At 39.4% G+C, this 17,247-nt stretch overlaps 1 protein-coding gene across 12 annotated transcripts in view; it reads right to left on the reverse strand.

Moving 5' to 3' along the window:
- Positions 1-15,038, reverse strand: part of LOC124013558 (phosphatidylinositol-binding clathrin assembly protein-like) — a 52,258-nt gene extending 37,220 nt beyond the window's left edge. For 5 of the 12 annotated variants that reach the window (XM_046327949.1, XM_046327932.1, XM_046327927.1 and 2 more), the window contains exon 1: positions 14,528-15,035. In XM_046327949.1, coding sequence (XP_046183905.1) covers positions 14,528-14,657 — 130 coding nt within the window. In that variant the 5' untranslated portion in view covers positions 14,658-15,035. Of the gene's footprint in view, positions 1-14,527 lie in introns of all 12 variants that reach the window. The other 7 variants (XM_046327914.1, XM_046327906.1, XM_046327900.1 and 4 more) reach the window with 3 other exon arrangements.
- Between the last annotated feature and the right edge of the window lie 2,209 nt (positions 15,039-17,247).

A 17,247-nucleotide genomic window follows, 5' to 3' on the forward strand; every position in this document is an offset into this window, starting at 1 on the left:
GTGGTCTACAGAGCACCTTTACTGACTGCAGAAGCTATTCTGACATCCACAAAAGGATGCCCATGTGATAACAAAAGGCCTTTCAGGTCTGACAGAAATGACTGGTGGTGATGCAGGGAGGGACACATGCATCAACAAGTCCCATCAAAGTGATGCATAAGAACCAAATGGTGTTATAACCTGTTTGGAGTCTTCTCCCTTTAACAGGGCGTTGGACATTGACACACACCGCGTTCAAAACTGGGAACTCGGAAGTCTCAGATTTCCGTGCATTCAAGACAAATACTGAAAAAAACAAAAAGAGCTCAGAATGGGAAAAATATTTTTTAAACGGTCATCCAACTCGGAATTCCAAGTCGGGAACTCGGGCCTCTGTCTAGAGCTTTGACTTTCAAACCTGAAGATCACTGATGTCAAGATTTGACCTCGTCCCCCTCACACACACTATCTAGGTGCATTGAATGTGCAAAATTCTTATTATACAAGTACCATCCTTCTTAATGTGTAAAACCCATTTCGAGACCCTCATATAGATACACTGTAATCAAGCAACCAATGTGACTTCAAATAACTGTAGGGAGCTGTTCATGCAATACAATATTTAAAACAATCACTTGCCAAATCGTTACTTGGCAAATGACTGCAATAAATATTTGAGTAAAATTCTTTGTTGTAGAAACTAATTATTTTCAACAGATCAAACTACATGTGGAATTTATTAATCACAAAGTAGTGAGTAATAACTAGCCTGTATTTCACTGTTACCTAAAGTGCTGCCATGTTTGTTGACCTATATATTTATATGTAAGTCTAAGCAAATTTCTGAGAATTAAACAACGTTACCTGCTCGCTGTGGCTTGTGAAAAGGGCGGGATTATAAATGTAATTCTACTCACCTTTGTTCTTTAATTTCAGTTTGAAAGCAAAAAAGTTTGACTCAGCAGCAGGATGATTTTCACTTCATGAGGGGATACGGAATTGAAATGAATCCCAGCTCCACAAGCATCTTATACAGGCAAAAAGCAGTCATATAGATGCCGCCATAGAAGCCTAAAGAGAAGAGGTTTGTGCTCAAACACCTAGACCTAGAGGTGCCATCTTAAATGAAAGGGATACTGAACATAGTTGAATGTATATCACGCCTCTTCATATAAGAATACTTTATCCCTAGATAATGCAATAAAAACACTTCACCAGGGTAAACCTTCAGAAAATCCTTCTATATCGGACTAGCACATCCCCAAGGGTAGTAGAGAGGAAACTGATCTACTCACAGGAAGTATTGAATGCCTTCAAAATCCATAAGACATTTGTCAACCTAAGCATAGCACCTTGTGGTAGACAGATACAGCTGACGGAAACGGAGTATTGAATAATGGCACACCGTCATCTCTCGTTGCTCTGCTTACTGACATCTAGATACAACGTTGCTGTAAGTGCAGCAGGGGAAGTGGACGAAAACTAGCTTGACAGAAATTGAATTAGGCAGAGTGCCTGACATCTTGGCTCAAAAGGAGAGCCAGACAGAGCCAAGTCCAGAACATTACCTTAGTTTCATTTCACTCTATTAAGAAAACCAAGCCCAATTTGCATGTTCTTTCATCTGACCCATGTATTCCCAGTAACAAGTCAGATTCTGTTAAACTCACAAGATGTCGCGCTGAAATCAGAGATTGTCTATGTGTACAGTAAGCACTGCAATCATGTAGGCCTACATACATCACAAATCTTATGCAACAGAGATATAGGGTCTCCTTGTGAGAGCAGTCTCTCTACCCAAAATAGCATGGTTGGTCATCTGTCCTTTATTTTAGTTACCCAACCAAGGTTAAACAATCTGTCTGATGTCAGCTGAAATTGTAAAGGACACGAATCCAAAGCATGAAAAGGAAGTGAGTGCTAAGAGCAAACTGGTGGGAATCAGACAACGCTGGATTTTCAATACTTTGTGGTTTGGGAGGGTTGTGTGGAAAGTAAAAAAATGAAAACCATGACAAAGGATTCCAGTGATGAACAACCAAGTTATTTTGGGGAGATGTCCGCAAAAGAAAAGCTTGCATCAGCAACTGTAACCACATGGCAAGTCATAATCACACATGGGAAAGAAAGTGAAAAAAAACTAAACCTTCCTATAAAATAAAAGCTAGGTCACATTCATAACCTACTGTGTAGAATGTATTTGTTATCAATTTATTAAGAATTATAATACACTTTACCATTAATACATGTAAGTCATGAGTCCAGAATGAGTTTGATGACACTAAGTGCTATGTAATGCTCATGCAGTAGTTGACCTGGACTTCCTGTTGAAAACTTTTTCCCACCATCATTTTCTCAACCGTCTGTCATCGAGTCTACGCACATTTATTCCAATTGTAAGGGTCAAGGCCAAGGGCTTGTACATAGGTCATGTTGGGTGGCTCAGTTTGCAACAACAGAGTTGTGGGCAAGGCATTCTGGATAAGAGCATCTGCTAAATGACTAAAATGTAAATGTGAAAAATGTTGGGTGGTGTGGTATTCACTTAATTTTCCTGTGTTTTGTGGACCAATGCTAACGTTCCCTTAATGTACATTAGGGCATTTTATAGCCATTACAGGCTACTAGTGATGACATGGCCAGTGCAGCTGACATGAACTAAAAGCATTCAAATGAACTAAACATGAACTCTGGAGCAACGATCGGAATGCAATGGTCGAAGCATTTCCGTAGCTCGCATTCCTTTGAGAGTTCCTTCTTAATAAACACACCAGATTTCAAGGCCCAAAACATGCAAGGAACACATTGATGGCTTTGGCAAACAGTTCCAATAGGCTCAGCATAACAAAATGGTTTAAAAGATTATAAGAATTCAAGTTTGGAAATATTGGGTAGCATTAATTAATCAAAACAATTCCAAAAAGAACACCGAAATGAGAATGCTGTTCAATGACTACAGCTCAGCGTTCAACACCATAGTGCCCTCAAAACTCATCACTAAGCTAAAGACCCTGGGACTAAACACAGACCCTCTGCAACTGGATCCTGGACTTCCTGACACCACCATGGGGCAGCCTAAGGGTGGGCAACAACACAGCAACACGGGGGCCCCTCAGGGGTGCTTGCTCAGTCCCCTCCTGTACTTCCTGTTCACCCACGACTACGTGACCAAGCACGACTCCAACACCATCATTAAGTTTGCTGATGACACAACAGTGGAAGGTCTGATCACCGACAATGATGAGACGACCTATAGGGAGGTCAGAGACCTGGTAGTGTGGTGTCAGGACAACAACCTCTCCCTCAGGAGGAGGCTCAAAAGATTTGGCATGGGTCCTCAGATCCTCAAAAAGTTCTAAAGCTGCACCATCGAGAGCATCCTAACTGGTTGCATCACCGCCAGGTATGGCAACTGCTTGGCATCCAACTGCTAAACGCTAAAGAGGGTAGTGTGTATGGCCCAGTATAGAGGTCGACCGATTAAATCGGAATGGCAGATTAATTAGGGCCGATTTCAAGTTTTCATAACAATCGGAAATCTGTATTTTTGGACACCGATTTGGCCAATTTTTTTTTTTTTTTTTTTTTACACCTTTATTTAATTAGTGACTGAAGTTGATCAATGAAGTAAACAAGGGTGCATGACAAGCTGAGAGTCTCTCCCTGGTGTAGCTAAAATGTAGAGCACATGGGTCCACTGTAACCACTGAGGCAGCAGTATGTTGGTGGGTCATGCGAGTCAGGCCAGAGGACACACTAACACATGTCTGCAGTCTTTGTGCATGAGAGGCTCTGCCCACAGGTTCACCCTGACCCCCCCCCCCCATGGAACGCATGTGACCACAGTGGCATCGAATGACTGTCCATCAAAGAGTGCTGACACACCACTGAACTGAATAGAGCCCACTGTAACTCTCAAAAAGCCTTTCAGAATCAATATCACGGTTCAAAGGCTGAAAACCGGGCACTACCATCCAACCATTATTCTCTAGCCTCAAAAAGCTCCAGTGCCACTATTCAGAGCTAGAATTGACCTTTCATAGATAAACATCAGCAGCCACTCGTCTGCAATGAAGTGAAGTGGGCAGTCTGTCTAAAGTAGTGTTCTTTTCACTCTGCCATTTTAGGGTCATTATTGTGGAGTCACTACAATGTTGTTGATCCAGCCTCTGTTTTCTCCCATCACAGCCATTGAACTCTGTAGCTGTTTTAAAATCACCAATGGCCTCATGGTGACATCCCTGAGCAGTTTCATTCCTGTCCTGCAGCTCAGTTCAGAAGGACAACTGTATCTTTGTGACTGGGTGGTTTAATACATAATCCACAGCGTAATTATTAACTTGACCATGCTTAAAGATATATTCAATGTCTGATTTGTTATTGTTACCCATCTACCAACCACTGCCCTTCTTTATGCAGCTTTAGAGATGTTGTATGGGGGACAGAGGAAGGGTTAGTCATTCAAAAATGTCAACCCCTACTACTTCACACAGAGGGATTTGTTAAGCCAAATGTTACTCCTGAACTAAACCATGGGACTGAATATTTATGCAACAATTTTTGTTAAGAATTCTATTTTTTTTCCCACTTTGACAGAGTATTTTGTGTAGATTGTTGACAAGAAATGACATTTACAATTGCTTCCTCATCTGTCCACTGCTAGATAAAATAATGAACTAACCTAATTGTATTCATCTGGAACTGTTCCCTTTAGAATTTAAAAAATGAATTTAAATAAATTCTAAAATGGGAAAAAATTCTGAAAATAAATGACCTGAATTGACTCCAACTGTTACTGGTGTTACTGTTCTATCTAGATTTGCTGGAGGAGGCAGAGCCTTCATTCAAAGCTGTACGCTACAGTGCCTTCAAAGTATTCCTACCCCTTGACTTATTCCACATTTTGTTACAGCCTGAATTCAAAATGTATTAAATGTTTTCTTTCTCACCCATCTACACACAATACCCCATAATGACAGTGAAAACATTATTATTATTTTTTTTGCAAATGTATTGATAATGAAATATACACATAAGTATTCACACCCGTGAGTCAATACATGTTAGAATTACAGCTGTGTCTTTCTGTGTAAGTCTCGAAGAGCTTTGCACACCTGGATTGTACAATATTTGCCTATTTTTTATTTTTTATTCTTCAATCTCTGTCAAGTTGGTTGTTGCTAGACAACCATTTAAGTCTTGCCATAGATTTTCAAGCAGATTTAAATCAAAACTGTAACTAGGCCACTCAGGAACATTGAATGTAGTCTTGGTAAGCAACTAAAGTGTATATTTGGCCTCGTGTTTTAGGCTATTGTCCTGCTGAAAGGTGAATTCTTCTCCCAGTGTCTGTTGGAATGTAGACTGAACCAGGATTTCCTCTAGGATCTTGCCTGTGCTTAGCTCCTTTCCATTTATTTTTATCCTGAAAAATTCCCTTGTCCTTGCCATTGACAAGCATACCCATAACATGCAGTCACGACCATGCTTGAAAATATGAAGAATGGTAATACATGAGAATTCAATATTCCCAGGTAAGAAGTTTTAAGTTGTAGTTATTATAGGAATTATAGGACTATTTCTCTCTAAACCATTTGTATTTATAATAATAATAATATATGCCATTTAGCAGACGCTTTTATCCAAAGCGACTTACAGTCATGTGTGCATACATTCTACGTATGGGTGGTCCCGGGGATCGAACCCACTACCCTGGCGTTACAAGCGCCATGCTCTACCAACTGAGCTACATATACCTTGGACTAGTGGATGTTCTTATAGGCACTTTAGTATTGCCAATTGTAACAGTATAGCTTCCGTCACTAAACTCTCCCCTACCTGGGCTCGAACAAGGAACACATCGACAACAGCCACCCTCGAAGCAGCGTTACCCATGCAGAGCAAGGGGAACAACCTAGCATTCACACATGTAAGCTTGCAGGCCTTGGGTGTGAGGCCTTATTTTTTTACATAATTCAAACCTGCCGTGAACACTGTCTCAGAGCGAGTGATGTTTGAAACGCTATTAGCGCGCACCCCGCTAACTAGCTAGCCATTTCACATCGGTTACACCAGCCTAATCTCGGGAGTTGATGGGCTTGAAGTCATAAACAGCACAATGCTTGAAGCACAGCAAAGAGCTGCTGGCAAAACGCACGAAAGTGCTGTTTGAATGAATGCTTACGAGCCTGCTGCTGCCTACCACCGCTGTCAGACTTCTCTACCAAATCATAGACTTATAACATAATAACACACAGAAATACGAGCCTTAGGTCATTAATATGGTCGAATCCGGAAACTATCGTCTCGAAAACAAGACGTTTATTCTTTCAGTGAAATACCGAACCGTTCCGAATTTTATCTAACTGGTGGCATCCATAAGTCTAAATATTCCTGTTACATTGCACAACCTTCAATGTCAAGTCATAATTACGTAAAATTCTGGCAAATTAGGGGGCCCAAACTGTTGCATATACCCTGACTCTGCTGAGGGGGAGGATCATGGGTTCCAATTCCTTTTCAGCCGTGCAGACAGGCCTACGCCCATGTTTGCCTTAGATGGTAGTCATGCGTGCAATGAACGCAAGAGAAGTGGCACAATTTCACCTGGTTAATATTGCCTGCTAGCCTGGATTTCTTTTAGCTAAATATTCAGGTTTAAAAATATATACTTCTGTGTATTGATTTTAAGAAAGGCATTGATGTTTATGGTTAGGTACACATTGGAGCAAGGACAGTACTTTTTTGGGAATACGCACCGCATTGATTATATGCAACGCAGGACACGCTAGATAAACTAGTAATATCATCAACCATATGTAGTTTATCTAGTGATTATGATTGATTGTTTTATAAGATAAGTTTAATGCTAGCTAGCAACTTACCTTGGCCTACTGCATTCGCGTAACAGGCAGGCTCCTCGTGGAGTGCAATGAGAGGCAGGTGGTTACAGCGTTGGACTAGTTAACTGTAAGGTTGCAAGATTGATTCCCGAGCTGACAAGGTAAAAATCTGTCATTCTGCCCCTGAACAAGGCAGTTAACCCACCGTTTCTAGGCCGTCATTGAAAATATCGCTCGAGTTTGGACAGACCATAAGAACCTTGACCTTATCCCGTCAGTTCCGCTTTCTGCCAAATGGGCGTGTTGTCGTTAACTGGGGAATTGAAAGACAGGTTAAGAATGTGTTCTTAACTGACTTGCCTAGTTAGCTAAATTGCACCAAGGAAGATTGTGCACACTGCTGAAATTGTTCTCAAATGTGGATTTTATAACTAGAATTGATTCAAATTACCATAACTAACCCATCCAGAAAAAGCTTTTAACCCAAAGTCATTTTTTTGCTAGTTCCTATTTATGAGTGAACCAGGTTAAACACAAAACCACAGGTGATGATAAGAACATTCACACATGTCAATGAGCTTGCAGGCCTTGGGTGTGAGGCCTTATTTTATTTACATAATTCAAACCTGCTCAGCAAGGAGAATATTATTTCTCACTTTATTATCACAGAAACATGGTCACCAGTTTGATTGAATATGGTTGTCTCCATTTCAAATCCTGATGGCAAACAAGAAAAGAGCTCTGGAAAACTAAAGAGATTTAGAAGGTTCCTCTCCAAACACTGCAGTGGTTTGAAACCGACGTGGATCATGCCCTTTACTCTCTGCTGATTGTAGGCCGCATCATGTTGAAGTGTTGACTCATGAGTTGAGCTTCCAGAACAAGCTTGGATCCAATAGAACATGTTTGCTCAGTATTACCACATGCAGAGAGGAGAAGTCCTCACAACTTAACATTGTACTAAAATTACCTTTTGCCTATTTTGTTAATAATCACATTTTAATTTATTTTATTTTACCTTTATTTATACAGGTTTTTCTCATTGAGATAACATCTCTTTTCCAAGAGAGACCTGGTCCAATAGCAGCAGGGGGAACAACGTTTCAGACAAAACTTACATACACAACATTAAACAAAACTATAAAACACACATACAGTACAACTAAAACATTTTACATTAAAAGCACGAAGGTGTTGACTATGATATATACGTCGATCAAGTGTTTAAACTCCACAAACAAAACTAGATCATCGAATTTTAAAATGTTCAGGAGAAAATTCCAGGACCACGGAGCTAAGTAACTAAAACTATTACTACCATGGCCTGTTCTAATTTTTGGTACTGTTAGAAGCAAATGAGAATGGAACCGTAATTGATATTTATTTACCGACCTGACAAAAAAAAGAACAGAAATAAAATGGCATTTTACCCAATATGGCCTTATAAATCAGTGTATACCAGTGTTTAAGCCTACGCAAGGTCAATGACAACCAGCCAACAGCGCTGTAGAGATCACAATGATGTGTTAGACGTTTTTGATTTGTAATGATCCTGAGGGCTGCATGATATACTGAATAAAGTGCTCTCTGCGCCCATTTTTTCAGTTTTTGATTTGTTAAAAAAGTTTGAAATATCCAATAAATGTCGTTCCACTTCATGAGTGTGTCCCACTTGTTGATTCTTCACAAAAAAAAATACAGTTTTATATCTTTATGTTTGAAGCCTGAAATGTGGCAAAAGGTCGCAAAGTTCAAGGGGGCCGAATACTTTCGCAAGGCACTGTATATAACATCACTAAAATATAAAACTGCCAGTAATGTACATCGTACAAGCTCCTTCCTGGCCTCAAAATATTACCTTATGCCAGTAATAAAAACCTATTTTCAGCTTAAGCTTCCTTCTCAAGTTCTCTACATGCACAGTGAAGCTCAGCTTATCATCAACCCACACACCCAAATATTTGTACACTTTAACTTGCTCTATAGTATGTCCAGTCAATGTAGCAATGACATGATTATTAACATGCCTGGCATTTGAAAATACCATGCATTTCTTTTTACCTGAATTTAGAACCAGCTTTAAATCATACAGATTCTGTTGTATGATGTTAAATGCTCTTCAGGCATTTTCAAAAGCGAAAGATAAACTACTACCACTTGAATTAAGAACAGTATCATCTGCATAAAAATGAACATCCGCTGTTTCAATAAGATCCCCAATGTTGTTAATTTACTAAATGAACAGTGGGCCCAAAACAGAACCTTGTGGAACACCTGAGCACACCTCTATGGACTCATTTGCAACCATCCGCCATTACACATTGTGTACGATTTTATTGGTTTATAAATTACCTATCTAAAGCATGACTAGTAATTCCACAACATTTTAACCTTTGCACTGACACAGCATGGTCCACGGTGTCAAAAACCTTTGACAAATCAATAGACAGACACACAATGTAACTTCTTATCAACAGCACAGTGGATGCCATTTAAAACCTTCAATATTGCTGAAACTGCTGTGGACAGACCTAAAACCTGATTGCATTCCATTTAAGATGTTGTTTTCTTGGAAGTAGGCCTTTAGCCGCCTACTAACTAAGGACTCCAGTACCTTTGACAGTACAGACAATTTTGATATAGGTCAATAGTTGTCAAGTACCGAAGGAACTCCCCATTTCAGGAGAGGCAGTACAAAAGCAGATTTCTATAACTTAGGGATTTCCTTTACATCAAGTGTGAGGTTAAAAATACATGTTAAGGGGGAGCAGTGATGTCTGCAGCTAGGTGTAGGAAGCAGTGGTCTAGTTCAGCAGGGCCAGGGGATTTTTTTTCCATCAATTTCGTTCAGGGCTTTACACACTTCTGAAACAGAGAAGGATGAAAAGGAGAACCTGGTAAAGGACTGCACAGGGGTATCAGGTAAATTCATAGGGGGCTGAATTATACTTTTGACCTTTTTAAATAAACTGCCTGCATCTAAAAGATGCTGATTCAAGGCTTTCAGAATAGAGGTTCTCTCAGTTACAATCTGTGTGTCTACCAAATTTTTGGGGGAAGCTGTGTATCTTTTTTGCACTCCAAACCCTTCACTACTTGCCAAAATGTAGATGGATTCTTTAAATTATGTGAAGTAGATTTCAGGTAGTGGTACGCTTTCAATTTGCGGATCATAGCCACACCCATATTTCGAAGACGTTTAAAAGCCATTCAATCATCTGCCAAACCAGTCCCTCTTGCTTTAGCCTACATAGCATTTCGCTCCCTTATGATGTTTGTAAGATGCTTAGTAAACCAAGGGTTCTCTCTGCCCTTAATAATGCTTTTTTAAAAGGGGCATTGAAACCACTCCGGGCCTTGAGTAGGAGGTGGTTGAATTCAACTGAAACCACTCATAACTAACATATTGTCAAAATAGGTTCAGGAATCAAAACAAGTAAGGCTTGTACAAAACAATACAGATATTGTAGGCCTACATTTCAAAATAAGACTATCAGGTAAACTAACACTTCCTAGTTTCAGTCTGACTAATACACCCAGTATTCTGACAACCTTGTTTCAGTACGGTAGCAACAATATAACTGAGACCTGTATTTGCATTGTCATAAAAGGAAACTATAGGAAAGCCAGTGTTGAGGTTTCCTCCCCAAAAGTAGTTAACTGATTATAGCTGTGTGTCCAGATCAGTAGGACCACTGAGGTACTATGAGTTTGATTACCATCACTTCAGGCTGCGGGATCTACTTCCTCTAGTTCATTTTGGTTTAGAGTGTGTGGATTATGGTCTCAAGTTTTATGCTTGAGGTCAAATAAGAAATAAATATTTCAGAATACTGCATCTCAAAGTAAATTCCTTCTGGAAATAAACAAAGTTTAACTTTCATCGTGTTTGCCGAATGATAAAGAACTTGGCATAAATAAACAGGTATTTTTTTAAACTTTATTGTTCACCAAAATGTCACCAGGTGTAAGGTGATGTGAGAAGTTGGGAACCATAGTTTCATTACCTCATTATGATCACACATCCTGTTTTGGGATGCCAAACAAGTCAAGTCAAATGACACAATAAAATAAACTTCCCATTTACAGTGGCTGAAAAGTCCCTAAAGCATCAAATAGGCTACACTTGCGATTGAACCTTGCACTTTGGGACTGACAAATGGGTTTACATAAAAACAATTTATGGTCTAACATGCAATAAAAGTGCAGTCTTTTTCCTCTCTCTATAAATAGATACATCAATATTGAGTGGATAAGTTACACTGATTACAACAAACTGGAATCTAAAGTGGTAGCTTGTCTATATTTTTTAAAATGTCAGAAGCAGTCATCTCTGAGCTCATTTCTCACCAAAGCAGACCTGTGTTCAAAGCAGGCTCATAGCCGGGGAAAAGACAATTTTTTTACCTTTCCCTATTTTCTTTATCTCTGGTAACAAATTATTTGGTGGAGTTTCTTTAACAGGCCTGAGCTAAAGAATGTGCACACTGGCCGGAAACCCAACCCAAATCAAAGGAGCTAAGAGGGAGCCAAATCTTGGGTACAAATCAGACAGGAGGGGAGCTAGACACGACACTGCTATTTCAGTCTGAGAGGAAACTCCAACACAAGTGCTACCAGCCCTCCTGAAATACCTATAACCTTTGTCACATTCCTGCTCTGCTCCTGCAAGCCCCAGACTACAAAGGAGGTCTTAAGAGGTCCTCTCTTGCAGCCTTCTCATGAAGGAGAAGCCAATCAAGAAGCCTTCTATGCACAGGAGTCAGTGAGGTATGGCCTCTCCACTCACTCAGAGTTTCATACATGCCCTTCAAGACCCCCCAACAAACACCACACGTGGCATTTCTTATTCTGGAACCAATGCTAAAAATAGTGCCCAACAGGAAATTGGTGTCACCATCTCTCCCCACCAAAACATTGTATGGGGGGGGGGTAAGCAGCGGGGAGTGAACAGCTTGATGTGGAGATGCCTGCAGTCGAACTGCATCAGCACTGGTGCTAGGGCACTGAGGTCAGCGCAGAAATAAAACCCATTGAACGGGAGTAACCCAACACAGAGAAGGAATGGAGAAGGAAAACTGTGAATTAACCATGGTAAAATGTCAGGAAGTGCAGAGGGTGTCTTTAACATCCGTCGTCAGACCATCTTGCAGACAACAACACTAAAAGTTGTTTCTCTTGAAGTTCCCCATTGAATGCCTGTGAAGAACCAAGTCAGCCAAAAACGCTGAGGGGAGAAAACATCTACGTATGCTAAGCATAAGATCACGTAGGGACACTCACTGGACGGTAAATTGCCTGTAGGCATGTAAAGTCGCTATTGAAAGACAATAAATAGGTAGACATCTCAATAGAAGACTGCATAAACAAATCACGGAGCAGTTAAGCGATTTATTTTATTAAATCATTGCATAAATCGCACTTTAATAACCATCATTCTTGGTAGAATAATGGTTATCATTCATAGGTCTAAGATGGCACCGACAGATAAGGCAGCTCTGCTTCTAGCACCTAAGCAACTTTCCAGTATTTTGTTTTTTTTGGTGTTATTTCTTACATTATTAGCCCAGAAAATGGTTTGTTTTATTAAATACAGCTGGAAATAACTTTTGGATATCAAAGTGGTGGTAACTCCGGCATTATGACCAGGAATGCGACTTTCCCCAAATTGGATCAATGTTCGCACCCCCCAGGGCAATTGAACTTATTCCAGAGGGTGCTCCAAAATACCGCCAGTGGAGAAGAGGTATCAGGTGAAGTGCACACCATCGACCGCTTCACAGTATATTACTCTCTAATGTTCAGTCTCAAGATAATAAAGTAGACGAGCTCAGGGCGAGGATCTCCTTCCAGAGACATCAGGGATTGTAACATACTATATACTGATATACTGCGACAGTGATATGTTCTGGGTAGCCTCTAAGAAGAACATTGACAAATAGACAGATACGGTGACTGAGTTCATCAGGAAGTTTATAGGAGATGTTGTACCCACTCTGACTATTAAAACCTATCCAAACCAGAAACCGTGGATAGATGGCAGCATTCTCGTAAAACTGAAAGCACGAATCACCGCATTTAACCATGGAAAGATGACTGGGAATATGGCCAAAAACAAACGTTGTAGTTATTCTCTTAGTATTGCAGTCAAACAGGCAAAACATCAGTACACAGAGACAAAGCGGAGACGCAATTCAACGGCTCAGACAAGAGACGTTTGCAGCAGGGTCTACAGACAATCACAGACTACAAGGTGTCATCAAGGCAAAGGGTGGCTACTTTGAAGAATCTTAAATAGGTTTTGATTTGTTAAACATTTTTTTGTTTACTACATGATTCCATGTGTTATTTCATAGTTTTGATGTCTTCACTATTATTATACAATGTAGACAATAGTACAAATCAAGAAACCCTGGAATGAGTAGGTGTGTCCAAACTTGACTGGTACAATATACTGTATTCTATTCTACTGTATTTTAGTCAATCTAATATTTATATATTTCTTAATTCTTTTACTTTTAGATGTGTGCATTGTTGTGAAGAGTTTTAAAAAAATAGATACTGCTGCACTGTTGGAGCTAGGAACACATTTCGCTACACCCGCAATAACATCTGCTAAATATGTGTATGTGATCAATAAAATTGGATTTGAAGTCAGACCATTTCTTGAAGTTCAAAGTCTAAGCTACAACCTGATCATCATCCAGTTAATCACATTATTTGCATGCCAAGCACAGCGCTAATTTCCATTGTAAAGATGATAGCATTTTACTACAATTACCCTACACCATGCTATGAAATCTCACATAGTTTCAGAGATAAGCAGTTATTTTCTGATGTTTGCCTGATTATAGCCTACCCACATGTAAAATAATAATAATAACAATACAGTGTACTATAGTACTTACTATAGAATTATGTAATTAGCTGTAGTATCCCTTGACCTCCACACTGTAGTATACCCCTCGATCATGTAGTCCTCGTAGAATTTTGTAGTATAGTGACGAATACTATAGTAAATACTACAGTATTGTCCACAAAAACACTCGTTTTTTAAATTATAGTAATACCACAGTATTACATTTGCCTAATCCACCCATTCCCCAATTTGTGCCACCCATGGGTGAGAAACCTTCATGCCAAGTATATACCATTATATTATGTTCCCTACAGGTTACAGAAAAGAGCAAACTGAACGATCCGTTCAGACTCCAGTCCTACCTACGTACAGGTTATGAAAAAGGTGCACATTTAGTATTTGTTCAGTAGGTTTCCTACTGGAAAAAGCCCGCACTTCTATGTCAAAGATAATAAAGCAAAAACACTACAGTATACTAGTCAGGTCTGCAAAAAAATTTTTTTTAAAGACTGCAGTAAATACAAGTGTATAAATATTGTAATACTACAACATTTATACCATATTTCTATATTTATATACTATAGTATGCAGTATAGTATTTTTTCATGTGGGTTTGTAGGCCTCAGCCACAGTTCAATACCAAAGGAATAGACTACACTACACACACACACACACACACACACACACACACACACACACACACACACACACACACACACACACACACACACACACACACACACACACACACACACACACACACACACACACACACACACACACACACACACACACACACTTGAACAGACGCAACAATGTAGCAACTCGCCGACATATTAATACTTACAATCTAAATGTTTCTTTTTTGGTCCCATAATTTCATGTGTGGTCGCCTTGCACACAGTTTTGGACACCGCGGAGCCGGTTACACTGTGTTGAGCTGCAGTTATCCTATCCGTAATGCTTTGTCCAGACATCTTCGTACTTTTGTATAAAGTATAGAACAAATGTTTCAAATCCTGTGGAATCGATATTGTCCTGTGTAGCTTCCACAGTTCAGCCACCTGACACAAAATAAAGAGAGGAGAGAAATGTTGACGGCAGGAACGTTTCTCGTGTAGCTAAATCCCAGGGTGAAATATGCACCCCACATCCACGACTTGATTTGAGGCTGTAATTGAAGTTTGGGTGTATCGTCTACGTCGGAAAACCACGAAGATACAAACCCAGAGTGTTTTACTTCCGTTCAATTTCCGAATGTCATCTCATTCCTCTCCCTAAAATGACTTTGTTCGCACTGACGCCCCCTCTCGTTTCGTTCTCACTGAAGAAGTCTATGCTCTTTTCTACTTCGCCTCCCCCTGCTGGGTTTAAATGGACTGGAGGTTTTCAGGAAAATGGCGGGTCTCACTCCTCCATAGAATTGGAGCCTTCATAGAGATATAGAGGACTTCTCTTTGTATCTGTGCCATTGAAATGCCTGTGACAGCATGGGCAGCGCCTTTTAGGCTATCTCCATTTTAAAGTAGTACATTTTCTTACTTTTCTTCATTGGCTAATTGGCGCCCGACTTCTAGGAATCCCCACCCAGTTGACTACTTTAAACTAGTGGAATCACTCAATGGCAATGTCCACGCTAAAATATATCCTATCCAAGATGAGTTCTCTATCTATTTCTATGGGAGCCTCCCAAATGTATGTGGGTGTTGCTGAGTTTACAGCAGGGCCACCATTGTGGCTCTTAAACTTCAATTGATTGATTGTTTCGGTCACCTACTTGAGCCAACATGGATGGGCAGGCGACAGTTTCGCAGCCATTATAATTTCCCTGCCACTTTGCTTTCCATTCTTTTTACACAGGGACACTGTTTTTTGCAATAACTTTTTGATTATATTTTTTATTTGAATCTTTATGTAGGCCTATAGTTAATCAACATGGTCATGCCCCATATTGTCCTAATCCTTCCATTTTCTCATGGCATTGCCCCTGATTCTCCTTTAATATCCATGGTTTCCACATTGAATATCTTTTAGATTTTTTAAAGTTTTATTTTAACATGACATTATCTTTGTTGTTGAAAAGGAAAAGTCGGAACTCTCGCTCACCTGAAACACAATGTTTAATTTAAGCAAAGTAAAAATAATATTTTAACATTGCTTAAATTAAACATTGAGTTTTTAATGGCAAGCCAGTGTTGGACGTTTTCAATTCTGATCACATTTTTTAGTTGCACCTTGACTCATATTAGTTGAGCGTCCTCCACTTCTTTTCAATATAGCCTGGATACAAACTGGTTGAATCAACATTGTTTCAAGGAAATTTGTCAACGTATTGTGACTTGGAATATATGTGGAAAATCCATTGGATTTCAACCACAGGATTATGTAGTCATTGAAACCCATTTTCAACATAAACAAACCTTGAATTTGGAACTTGGCAGCACCTCCTACTGAAGAGTTGATCTAACTACAGCAGGGGTGTCAAACTCACTCCACGGAGGCCCTAGTGTCTGTAGCTTTTTTTCTTTCAATTTTTCTTTCAACCAGATGAGGGGAGTTCCTTACTAATTAGTTAACATAATTAATCAATCAAATACAAGGGAGGAGCAAAAACCTGCAGACACTTGGCCTTCCGTGGAATGACTTTGACACATGCGATCTACAGCTATTAATTTGGTATCCCATCCAGGGTTTTAACCAAGCCCTGCTTAGCTTAGCTTTAAAATTTGACACTGACTATTACCAATGTGCTATCATGAGAATGATTTTTTATAGATCTCTTAATAACTAAATATATTCACTGTTCCTATCAAACTCATTCCAAAGAGTAGGTTTAACAGAGCAAATTAAAATGTAACCATACTTTATAAGTCATATCATCAATGATACTATTTAGGCCTATATAGCATTTGCAAAGTCATCAACAGCTATTGTCTCAATTCAACCCAGGGTTAAATTTAAAATACACAATACGTATAGGCATAGAGTTTCAAGAAAATAATCATTGATATGTTGGATTCACGTCTCCATCTCAACCTAAAATATAAGTTAAAGAATAGGACCATTCTTTAACTTTGATTCTTTGTTGGAGACGTGTATCCAACATAACAATTATGAACTTGTAGACTAACTGGAATTAAAGGCAGACCAAGACAGTGGCTCACAAGATACATATCCTTCAAATGTTGAAATTTGGTTGCATTGACAACCGAACACAATTCAATGTTATTTTTGCGATACAGTAAATAGCTTATTAACTGAAAATCCAGCCTTATGAATGTACAGTAACATTCAAAAGTTCAAGGGTTTTTCTTTATTTTTTACTATTTTCTACATTGTAACATAGTAGTGAAGACATCAAAACTATGAAATGACACATACGGAATCATGTGGTAACCAAAAAACTGTTAAACAAATAAAAAAATATTTTATATTTGAGATTCTTCAAAGGAGCCACCCTTTGCCTTGATGACAGCTTTGTACACTCTTGGCATTCTCTCAACCAGTTTCAGCTGGAATGCTTTTCCAACAGTCTCGAAGGAGTTCCCACATATGCTGAGCACTTGT

The sequence above is a fragment of the Oncorhynchus gorbuscha genome, linkage group LG02, assembly GCF_021184085.1.
Source record: "Oncorhynchus gorbuscha isolate QuinsamMale2020 ecotype Even-year linkage group LG02, OgorEven_v1.0, whole genome shotgun sequence".
NCBI classification, from domain to species: Eukaryota; Metazoa; Chordata; class Actinopteri; order Salmoniformes; family Salmonidae; genus Oncorhynchus; species Oncorhynchus gorbuscha.